Raw genomic sequence first — 12,545 nt, 5'->3', positions numbered from 1 at the left:
ATGCTAACCAGTCCAGCCTCCTCTTTCCACTATCATGACCCCATTCTGTGAAATGCTATTGGAATTGAATCTCATCTGAGTACTTTGGTCCCGTTAGAGTCCACTGTAAATGGAATTCACCTTAAGTTTACAATTGCTCTCTTTGCAGAAAGTTATTGGGCGTGGTCTGATATATTTTTTTTGTTTCAATTATTGTAGTTTCTTGAAAGCTTATTCCATTGCTAGTTATAGTGGAATATGAGCTTCCCTTTGATACTGGCTCTTCTTGAACAAAATAAGTGACAGACAGATTTATTGCACCAGAACTACCACAGCAGTGGTTAGAGCATTCTGCAGACACCAGATGGCGATGTCACCCTACACATTGTTAAACACTTATCTCAAACAGAATATTATACTGATCATTTTTCTTATAATTCCCTCATTTCATAATATATTGTCATGTTTAGAATTGCTTTATTATACAAAGTTAAGAGTCACCTTGATAATAGTCTCATGGGTCTTTGCTGGCTCTATGTAAAATCAATGCATTAAATGTTACCCTGCTCTTTCTAATTAGCCCTGCAAGTAATTATTTTTTTAAGCTACAATTGAACTTGCTTCCACAACTCCGATGAAAATGTTTTTCCTCGTGACAAAGCTTTGATTTCAGAGTTTGAGTTTCAGGAGTCTGCTGCCAGATATGCAAACACGATGGCTTCCCCAGCAGAGCCGAAGTCTGACTGGGGAGAAGGGTCTTTGAAAATCAAGACCTCAGAACAAAATCAGTGTTCTACTTGACATCTTCAGACTTTTAGCCACATTCCACTGAGCAAATGCAAATGATAAATAAATGTCAATTTTGGATCAATTTCAATGGCTGAGTGTCTTCTATCATTTTCTTTACTGTACATTTTGGCATAAAAGTCGACCCCCATTTTTCAGCCTAATTTTAAGGCATATTCGGTGCATAAGTCGACCCCCATTTTTCAGACTGTCCGGACCTCCCAGGAACAAACCACATTTTTTTTTAAACAACTCAATTGCAAGTAACAAAGCTGTAAATTAATAAGTTTTTTAAAAAAAGCCTTGGTCTACCAGACAGCATCAAAACGGCCCACGAAGCTGGAGTGCCGACGTTGTGCTCCCGGCTGGAGCAGGAACCTTGGACTACCAGGCAGGAGTGGCGACAATGACCTCAGGGTCCCAGGTAGGAGCAGTTATGGTGGCACCAGAGTGGGGAGGTGCTTCCAGCATCAACTTGTATGCTGAATTGACATCAATCTGGTTTTTTGGTGTATTTATAAGGTCTCAAACATATATCCAGTGTATAAGTTGACCTTCCCCACCCTTTGAGAAATTTTGTAGGGTTCCACGACTCGACTTGTATGCCGTATGCAATCCAGACCTCATGATGACTTTAGTATATCGCTTTAAACTAAGACAAGCGTTTTATTTTGCTGCAAAGATAATGGCTTGGCCATTGATCATCATTGAATTGTAAACTGGATTGCACTTTTGGAACCATGGATAAGACCACAAATCAGAAAGTATGATGAAGTGACATTTTCAACACAGACTTTGTAAATTTATCTGGCTGAAAGACTCAGAATACCGAAACATGGCGAAGGGAGAGATGTTGCTCTATATCTGATGCATTTCAACCAAACTCGCTGAAAATGTTGGGCTTGTTCATTCCAGCATTGTTTACAGGCATGTTTTTAAATTGAAATTCTGCCTATCATCCCCAGGCAGGAATAGAATATTAATATTTGCAATCTTGCTTCTGATCATTGGAACTTCTGTTTTTAAAACAGGAACTTGTTTTTGCATAAATTTTTACTTTTTTCTATTTTATCACTCCTTCCTCATCCCAATTTTCTATCCATGTCTTTATTTCACTTTGTTTTTCAAATTAAACAGACTTTTAGCTTTGATGAGGCTATCTCACAGTCTAGAAGGTAGCAGTGCACACTTCTGAGACCAAGAACAACTACTGCAGACACCTCAAGATGCTGATAAAATGTCACCAGTGCTGCTTCCCCAAAGAAAATGAACTGGTATCCATGTCCTCTTCCAAGTCCACAGACCCAGTGTTTAGGCCCTGATTACAAACAGACCCACATTATGCATAAACCCCAAAAACTCTTAAAACAGCCTCTGTCACAGGAAGAAGGTCTCAGGTGAGCAGATTAAAAGATTAGAGTGTGTGCTCAAAACCTCTTGAAAAAAATACATCATGGAATTTATGACTCAAAATGGAGAAGGAGCATTTAAGATGGTATTGAGATTCTAATGTCCATATTGGGAGTGCACAGAAGCCCACACAAGAAGCAGAAGGACCTCATAAACTCAGCTCGCTTGCTTGTACAGGCACCCCCTACCAATATATAAGAGTGGTGCTGTCAGAAGAAATTATTGTAAATCCCACAACCTGGGAAAATTAATGATGAATAATAAGAGCAGATGGAAATTCTGAGCTAAATTTAACACAGCAATGTTGACCAGAAAACACACACTCACACACACCCTTGCAGTCTCCTGCGACCTGATAATAAACTGGTATAGGTGCCCTGAGAAACAATATTTTAGGCTGTAAACTCAAGCCAAGGGATATAGGCTTATTGCCCAGATTTAAATTGCCTTCCAAAAACAGTAGGGCCACATTCTTAAACTAAAGTTAAAAGTTCCATTATTGTCACATAATACTTCATTTAGAGTGCAACATACATGAAATTCTTCAAGTGGTCTCCCCTCCAAGTACTGACCAGGCCTGTGCCTGCTTAGCTTCCAAGATCAGACAATCCCAGGCATATTCAGGTAATTAGGTGCTGGTGCAGTTTTTGTGGTATTGAGTCTGCTCCCAGTGTGCCATCATATCACTGATAGGTCTGTGATTTGGATTCAACAAAACTCAAAGATCAATGATGCACTCCAGTTCAATTTAGCGCAACTGGGGAGGAACTTGTGGATTATATTTCTCCATATCTCTATCGTGCATAATTTTCTCGGTGGTGGAGGGTGCATGTTCACTGAAGAGCACCAAATAATTTGAGCAAAAGTTTCTATCCCCATCTATTTTGGCCATTGGATAAAAATTATGTGCTGGCCAGAATAGTGGGAGTCTCTAACAAATGTACCACCGTCTCATGATAAGATGATCATTGTAAGCATCAAATATTTTGGACTCAGACGTCAGAGGATTTTCTCAAAATAAAGGATGACCACATTGCAGGCTTTCCTCACCAGTGCCATAATCACATAGCTAGGGTAAGAAAATGGCCTGAATATTTACAGTATTAACTTGAAGTATAGCTCTGCTTGGAAAACTGAGATTTGCTACAGATTGCTGGAGGAGAAGGCATGCCATGAAAGAGACAATTTTGGATCTATTTGATAGAATGGGAAGTCGCTGACCACGTAATCAGATAGATCTAATATGTTACATGTTCCGAGCCCATCTTAAAGGATGGTAGAGACGTTCATTTATCAGTGATAATTAAATGCTCTCATGGAGAACAAAATCAATTGTAAATACTTTGAATGATGTACACAATAGGTCTGTGAGGTCGATGACATTTAATGAAGTTGTACATCAGACCATAAATAATATGGAATTCTGAACTGGTATTTGTACTGTCATAGAAAAGCCACACTGTTATTTAGAAAGGCTCTTGAATTCAAACTTGAATGACATCCATAGGGAATAGCATGTGGAGCCTCAAATCAAGTGATAACTCACAGGATGCTATCCAAAGATCTATAAAGTAATGCTTCAGATAAATGTATCAATAAAAATAATTGAAGCATTGGAGACTGGCTATTGCTGTGCAGCCATTGTCAATTCTCACCTTTACTCCCCTCCCTCTCTACTTATCCTCCAAGCCTTATTCCTCATACACAGGGGCGAGAATAAAACTCATCTAGATCTATGTATCCTATAAAAGTTATAGCATACAAATAACTTCTGCTTGAGGTCATTGAAAAATTAAACTGTACATAATCACAATATGGAACAAGCAGAGAAGGTACAATCCAGTATGAAACTGGTGTGATATATGAAGCCTTAAGAATATAATGCTGTCATAGTAAAATTGAAAGTTGGTTGAGCACTCTCCATACAGAAGCCTGTCCACACACAGAGGTGCACACTCAGAGTGTGTGTGTGTGTGTGTGTGTGTGTGTGTGTGTGTGTGTGTGTGTGTGTGTGTGAGTTCAGAAATGTCAATCACAAATACTTTAAACTTTGCACTTCTGTTGTATAAATGGTCTCCTAGACAATGGTCTCCAAACTGGTCATTTATTGCAAATATACGGTACTGAATTTACAACATGACCACAGTGACAGCATATCAAACAAAATCATTCACAACAAAGCTCTTTGAGCAATACTAAAGCTACAGAAAGCACAGAAGATTAGTCTTTTTCTCCTTTCTACTCCTGATAGAATAATAATATTCAATCTCAAAGTGACAAAAGAGGAAATGTGTTGCGTAGTTCCAAGCATTTTCTGGGAAGTATTTAAAATGTTCTCACAACCTCAAGAATGGAGAAGAAATCCTTCACAGTGAATTGATTGATGTTGCTCAAATTCTCTGAATATATAATGTTCTCTAATTCCTCACTAATGTCTCCTCAGAAAAGCTCTACTAATTATGAGCAATATTCATTGTGAAACATTTCAGTTCAAACAACATTCCGTTGACTTACAGGCATCGACAATTCATGTTGGCATTATTGGAAAGAACAATTTCAGAATGGTCATGAAATCATAACGAAACAACCTTTTTGTCCATATATAACTATGAGTAGATAGGTGTCGGCCTCACAGTCTTCTAAAAGGAATAATTTTTATTACATTCAATCACAACATTAAACACTAGCCTTAGAAAACACAATACCATAAAGCTAACAAAAGAAATGACAGATGCAGTTTATCACTGCTGCCATACAAAATTTCTGGTGTTAAATGAAAACTTCCCTTTAGTAAGCATATTTAAACTCAATTTTGTTTGAAAAATACTGAATTAATTAATATTTGCAATTAAAAATGTTGGCACTGCCTTTCAGACCTTGTGTGAGCGACAGAGACATCGCAGCACTCCACTCAGAAAGCTCATCAAATGTCAATAGTAGCTCCATTGTCATAATAAGACTCTTTAAGAAATTGAGAGTGTAAAATGAAACTTAATGAGTTGGAATCCTGCTCTGCATCTCTCTTTTTTTTTTGGATCTTGGTCCATAAGGACATAAGAGCAGAAGTCAACAATTCAGCTCATTGAGTCCACTCCACTTTTTCATCATGACCTGTCAATCCACTGTTGTCCATCATACCCAGGAAAAAGATCACATTTAACTCAATATTTTGTATTTTAATTTACCAGACTTTGTTTTTAATCCTCCCTTCATTCTTCCACATGTCACTCTTTTGTTATTTGAGGAGTTTTAAATTATGTTTATTATTTTAATGAATATAATGATGAAATATGATTTTACATTCTATTGTGGGCCATCCATTCTCGACAGATTACCCAGCTCCCACTATTGGAAAGAGTAGCTTCAAATAGCATGCGTGTTGACATTTAGCTTCAAATAAGTCTTGAGTGATCAATAAAATAACCTCAATACAGCAAATATTACAGGGCTCCTAAAATGAATTTCCTCTCCTGCTGAGCTTTAACAATGGGTTTCTTATTTCCTCTGTCTCTTTTCCGAGCATCCATGAATTTAGCTCTCAAATCAGTTGTTTTGACTTGGTGGGGGGGGGGGGGGTGGCTTCTCTTCACCTATCTGCATTGCATCAAGTCACTCTAAGTGTTTCAGTTAAATATTTTCTCACCCTAAAGCACGTTGGTAGTGTGTAGCTCAGGCTATTAGAAGAGACCTTTTCATATCAGTTTGTATCAGACACCCTGTTAGCAGTAAAGTGCAGGGCCCTGGGTGCCTCTGTCCTGAAAAAAAAACGTGGCTCAACAGTCATTTCTCAGGGACATTTAGGAGTTTATAAAGTTTCAATAACTTTGGCAGTGATGTTCACATCCAATAAATAAAAGTTCCCTTAAATTATAATGTCATTTAAGGTTTATAGAGTGTAATGTTGGGAAAATCGCAGAAAAAAAATTAACATAATTACTACCCGTGTGGTCGTTCACACTGGGGACTTTTTTTAGACTGCAAGTACCTGAGTGCCACAGTCCCGGTGGTTGGGCGTGCAGTAAAGTGGATGGATGACCATCCATGAATTTTCCGGTACAATTTACACTGCAGCTTCCTCCAAAAAGTTGTAGGGGCCCTGCAGGATAAATCGTGGTGCAGGAATTGACTCAAAATTCCTTTTTAAACCGCCCGCGTGGTGATAAAATTCCTTGATTGTGCCATTACATGCCTGCAGTCTAAAAACCATAATCTACTCAAAAGATTGAAAATTTCAAACATTCCTACTGGGTAATAGGGGTGAAGTGCTCATTTAGGGTGTAGGTACCCCAGAATCAATTTGAAATTCACCTACCTGGCTTTCTCAAAGCATGTGCATTTCTCTTTCAAGCTTTCAAAAAGTTGAGGGGAAGCTTTATCATAATTAACTTGAGAGTGGAAGAGCATTAACAACAGTGAGCTGGAATACTTAAGGGCTTGCAAAACTGAGTTGAGGAAACTATAAAAACTCTTTATATTGCATCACTGTCCTATCTATACTATTTCTGGGCCCAAAATCAGCAATCCTAAATGGAAGTGAGTCAGAGAGAGGGTGAAGAATTGAGAAACACCTGAGAGCAACATCTGCAGCTTTGAATAAAGACTTCATATGCAGGCCAGTTTTATCCAGTTGAAAAAAGACTAAGCATTGAAGAGGGTTTGAGGAGACAAACCTCAGAAATATGAACTACCTTGCATGAAACAGATATACGAGAACTTGTTAACACTATCACTGTACACTACATGAATGAATTTTATTCCCACACAAGATACAAAACATGCTAGAGAAGCTACTACAATAGAAAACATTGACGTTTTCATCTTTACCTGCATTTCCACATTCAAGATAAGACTCAGTCTTCAATATCAGACAAGGGGATTCCGTTACCGGAACTGGACTCCAGTACCATGCTATGAGATGCCATTCTGGTTACAGTGGTTAAATACCATTTGGGTTTGTCACTCCGAGATTTCCGTCTGCACATCACTTCTTTAAACATCTCTCTGAACCGGGTGGACATGAGATTATAGAGGATAGGATTGACAGCAGAGCTAAAATAGAAAAACACTCCCGAGACAACATGGACAAACTGATACAACATCAACAATTGTGTATTCCCATAGGTTGCCTGGATCCACATTAATCGATCTGTGTGAAAGGGTGCCCAGCAGATTCCAAACACAACTACCAGAATAACTGCAAAGAACAAAATAAACACCGGTGTTAAAAAAAATGCCATGTGCAGAGAAATTTAATGCTGTAACTCAAAGTTTAATCAAAGCAAAACTATAAATTATCACTGACGATAACTAAATTCCAACTAAACTAACTTAAATTTCCTTCAGCTCCCTTCTACCCCCGAACCATAGCTGACATATTTGTGGAACTGTAAGCCGAGGACTACCAGGAATGGAATCCTGACAATTGTTCTCAGCCACTTCAACACCAGGATCTGCCGTAGGGACTGATGATCTTGCCACTTCTTACACCTGCAATCACAAGATCAAAATCAAGAAGTATCCCTTTGGTTGAGTGAATGTTGATTCAGGAGCAGGTGGGTCTGAACATTTGATTCAAAGCTGCAGTAAAAGGTCAGGTAATCAACACAGTCAAGAATCCTGACAGATTTAATGTCAATGAGCACTGCCACTGCTCTCAGTTTAACCTGCTCATAATGCGCCAGAGAGATGAACCACATCCAGCATGATTTTAAGGGATATTTTCCTGATTCCATATGCAAAAAAAACTTTCAACGTCATTTTACTTAGGTCATTTACAGAGATTATTAAATGATCAGATGGTTATAAAATTGCATGGGCAAAATGCTGAACTCTTTTTATAGGCTCCTCATGAGTATTTTTTCTCATATTAGAGGATTCAGCTACAGGAAGAAATAAAATTTCTTGAAGCACCAGCAGTGCTGTTGCAGATGCTGGAAGGTTGAAAGGAAGGCATCTATTATTTCCAGCAGACTGAGAAGAGTTCAAGTTATGCTTCAGACATCCAGAGCTCGAGTTATACTCCATCTGGAATAATGTATTCAGTTCTGGGCACCCTTCCCCTCAGACCATTGACAAGTGTGTTACTGGGACAGAGCGCACTAATTTATGGGCATTTACACAGATTGGACATATTCCTGCAAGTGGATTTGATACGCAGCTGGGAACAGAGCTGTTATCTGCAGTTGCCAGAGTTGGAACACAAGAACATAATATTGGACCTCAGCTCTTCATGGTATTGTGGGAAACTATTCCTCCATAGTGGCAGAAATCTCAACCTCTCATTTTAAAAGACTGCTGAGACCAGTGAGTCAATGGAAATTTTTAAAATCGAGACTGACAAAATTTTGGGTTGGCAGGGAAATTCAGGCAGCAGTTGGTGTTCAGGCACAATTTATCCATAATCTGGCTGAATAATGGAGCAGCTGAGTGGTTTAGGTCAGTGCTCTAGCAGAGAGTGTACAAACCAGAAATTTATTCTGCAGTTTTCCAAAAAGTAATGCACAAAGAAATGGAACTTTTTTTTTTAAAAACAAAGCTATCAAAGGATTGTTTTGTCCCCTGTCACCATCCTCCAGTACAACTTTAAATGTTATGTTCAATGTCAATGCAGTTCTATACACTTTAGTTTTGTTACAACAGCAGTATTAAAGTATTAATGACTACCACCAGTAATCGTAAACAGAAAAATCTATTGAAACCCACTTAATATTCTATATAGAGTCTAATTTAAAACTGCTCTAAATTGTACTTAATTTGTAATATCAATTTTGAACATAGACAAATGCTTGAACATTTCTAAAACAATGAGCAGCATATCCCTTTCTTGTGATGTGTTTGTTTGCCACAATGCACATCATTAAGCCACAAGATCCCTGATTTAATGACACTAGAGTAAAAGAGAGTACAGGTATGCCCCACTTCATGAAAGTAGAGTGTTTCTATGAAACCTTTCAGAAGCCAAAATGGCATAAAGTAATTCAATACAATTGAAAACTACTTTCAAAAAAGGGAAAACCTATTCAAATTTCTTTTGGATAGGGAACAGAGGTTTCTTCATCAAAGTGAATTTGCATAAACCAAGTGTTCGTAAAACGGGATATACCTGTATTGTGGACTTCAATAACCACTCGGAAGGGAGAGTGTGTTAAATTACTTAATTTGCAAAGATGTTGGAATAGGAAATGTGCCTACAACACATTCACCAGGAAAATGTATCCTAAATCAAGGTTAGCTCAGCTGAAATACTCTGTGGTAGTGAGAGGGTTCACAGAATAGAAGAATGGGGAGTATATACGGCCTTAATAGACTCTTGGAGGTAGCCTCATAATAGGATTGCTCATGGTCTATGACCTTCTCAGAGAATTATCCCTACTGATAATTTCTCAATCTATTAATAACTGATAATGAATTTGAACTAAACAGTGACTGATTAATCATAGGATTCTGAATCAGAAATCATTTTGCAAAGTTATTGATGGCGAGTAAAATTCTTAAGTAAGCAGAACAGGCATAAAATGTAACACCAGTTTGTACAAATTTAACCCTTGCTGAAAATTTACAACTGAACATTCAATTTCTTTCCTCTTCATATCTTCTGTTTATAAAACCCCTTTCACTCCTACATATACTGCTAAAATTGCCTTTAATTTAAAATAACTTCATACTAAAGGGGGTATAAAATAACTAAATACTGTCCACACATCACCAGGGATCACTGTGATAATTTAACTTACACTCAACGCACCATGGTAATTTAATTCATGCTTTTGTCGTTGGTGGGTCCTAGATATTTATGTGGCCACAGCAAGAATCTCAGTGCATCTGTACTTATCAATAGGATGTTGCACCCTCATTTCATTTAACTTGTAATCATCTTCTTTCTGGAGTTAAACATTTAAAAAAAAATCTGTGCAATTCTTTGCCACAGGAAGTGGTTGAAGCAGGTTCCTTATCTACATTTAAGATTTGACCCTTGTGGCTAAGGGGGTGTGGGGAGAAGGCAGGAACTGAGTCCTCGATCGGCCACGATCCAAGTGAATGGCCAAATGGCCTACGCCTATTTCCTATCTTTCTATAAAAGACAAGGGCAGGACTAATTTAGAGAACATCTTTCTAATTATTTAGCATGGGAAGGCTCACTTAAATCTGACTAGTTTAAAAAAAAATCACATCTATTTATGACCATCGCTCATCTGAATTAAGGGAACTGCACAATGCGTTGCCTTTTCTACCGATGAAGGAAACGTGGGGTGGGTGGGGGGGGGGGGGGTGCGGGTTCTGGCCGAAGTGAGTCGTCCCGTTCATGGATCGCCAAACTTACACAGCATTTTGGTGACCTGGCGGTTCTTCGCCTTGTCCTGCCGGTTGCGAGCAGGCTGGGCATTGCCAGTTCCCGAGTCGGGCTTGAACTTGGAGAGGGACTTCTCCTGCTTCAACTGCAGGGCGATTAACAAGTAGAGGACACTCAGGGTGATCATGGGGAGGAAGTAGAAGAGCACGGTGGTGATCTGAATGATGAGATTGTACACCCAGATGGGCTTCAGCATCACACACAGAGCGGACTCCTCGATGAGTTCCCCGGAGCGGGTCTTCAGGTAGTGAATGCCGTGGAGACTGGTGTTGGGGACGGCCAAGCAAAGGGAAAGCGCCCAGACCCCGAGGAGAACGCGCTTGGCGTGAGTTCTGGTCACGATGCATTTTGCTTTCAGTGGATGCACCACGGCGATGTAGCGCTCGACACTGAGGGCCGTCACGTTGAGAACCGAGGCGAAGCAAACGGTCTCAAAGAGAAAGGTTTTAAAGTAGCATCCAAATTGGCCGAAGAGGAACGGGTAGTTCCTCCACATTTCATACATTTCCATGGGCATCCCGACCACCAGGACCAGCAGATCCGAACTCGCCAAGCTGAATAAGTAATAATTGGTTGGGGTCCGCATCACCTTGTGTTTCGCGATGACGAAGCAGGTCAGCGCATTCCCCACGGAGCCGACCAGGAAGATGCAGAGGTAGGTGACACAAGCCGGGGTGAAGAATTCCCATGTCCTGGGTCCCAGGGTGAAGAGCAGGTACTCCCCCCTGCTCACGGCGGCCGCCGCCTCGCCCCCCGCCGCCTCCTCCTCCTCCTGCCGGCTGCTGAGGTTCTGCTGCGGGAAGGTCCCGTTGCACAGAGACTGGTAGACGCTTTGGAGAATCCGCGTCCCGTTCTCCGGCAGATCCAAGCCCATGCAGTTTGGCACGAATCCTTCGGTCAGCGGGAGTTGCATGGTCGAAGAGTAACTGAAACAAGGACGATGGAACCAAACTTTTAAGCAAACTTTAACCAAACTTTTTGGAAATATTGTACAACGATTAATCTTGACGTTTATTGTAATCAGAGAAAATAAGATCAACTCAAAGAAGAAGTAAAACATGAGGTCCAATATTTCCGAGTGTGGATTACAAAGGTCATGGAGCATCTTATTATGTACAGAGTATATGCATTTCTCCCCAGCCTGTAATAAAGGGAAATCTACTTACACCCCTGGCTGAAGCAGAAGCGAGAACTCGCTTGGCGTGGAGGTATCAATCACATGCAAGCGCTCTCAAACTGGACAACACGGCGCTGAGCAGCCTCTCGCCCACCACTGGAAGGCGTCAACAGTGACTGGCTGCTGTGACAGTTTCTCGATCAACAGCCTGAGGGACCCTTGCGCCGTTAGAAATGCCTTGAACGTTGCCACTGACGATCCGAGTGCCTCGAATTGATCCGAGGAATAATTTCGTGCTTCCTATCCTTTCTTTTTGATGCGCTGTTTTAAAGATGACAAAGCTCTGTCGATTATTAAAACGTGTATTTCAATCGTTTGAATTCCTAACAGTTTTTAGGTAAAAAACACTCTACTTTGTATCTATCCCATGGCAAATATATGTGAGAACTATCATAATATGTAGCTGGCCAGGTCACACTTCTCTCTGGACATTTGAAAATTTATCTTTTTTTAAATCTCCATGTATCTTAAATGTCTTGCTCAAGTTCAAATTCGTTTAATATTATCTACAATCTAACAAAGCAGTCCCTCTCCAGACCATGAGGCACACACAAAAACTCAATGATCTCCTAAATAATGAAAATAAACACATGTTAAAAACTTGGGATGATTTGTACCATACCTCAATCTCAGTCTCCAGGGAGAAGCTATTCCCCATAATGGCAGTCCTCAGTTTGATGCTCCTGTATCACCTTCTTGATGGCAGTGGGTTAATGATACTGTGCACTGGCCGGAAATGGTTCATCTTTAATTCCTGGAGCCCTATTTCGACAATGATCCCAGTGATCTCACCTGTTTTAATGATCCTCTGTATAGACTTCCAGTCTGATGCTTTGCAGCTAC

General features: G+C 40.0%; 1 protein-coding gene across 1 annotated transcript; it reads right to left on the bottom strand.

Annotated features, from left to right (window-relative positions):
- Positions 1-4,265: 4,265 nt before the first annotated feature.
- On the bottom strand, positions 4,266-11,881 carry nmur1a (neuromedin U receptor 1a). Its single transcript, XM_069897002.1, has 3 exons — positions 11,692-11,881; positions 10,496-11,451; positions 4,266-7,369 (listed from the first exon to the last, which is right to left on the bottom strand). The coding sequence occupies exons 2-3, from the start codon at positions 11,436-11,438 to the stop codon at positions 7,026-7,028; spliced, it is 1,287 nt and encodes a 428-aa protein (XP_069753103.1). The 5' UTR covers positions 11,439-11,451; positions 11,692-11,881; the 3' UTR covers positions 4,266-7,025.
- Between the last annotated feature and the right edge of the window lie 664 nt (positions 11,882-12,545).

Source organism: Narcine bancroftii, chromosome 9, assembly GCF_036971445.1.
Source record: "Narcine bancroftii isolate sNarBan1 chromosome 9, sNarBan1.hap1, whole genome shotgun sequence".
Taxonomy (NCBI): Eukaryota; Metazoa; Chordata; class Chondrichthyes; order Torpediniformes; family Narcinidae; genus Narcine; species Narcine bancroftii.
This window is presented reverse-complemented; position numbering and strand designations above follow the sequence as displayed.

Coding starts and splice junctions, on each gene's coding strand:
- nmur1a (XM_069897002.1), bottom strand. CDS start 11,438: ATGCAACTCCCGCTGACCGAAGGATTCGTGCCAAACTGCATGGGCTTG. Junction 7,370..10,495: donor CCAGGTCACCAAAATGCTGT/GTAAGTTTGGCG, acceptor TGTTCTTTGCAG/TTATTCTGGTAGTTGTGTTT.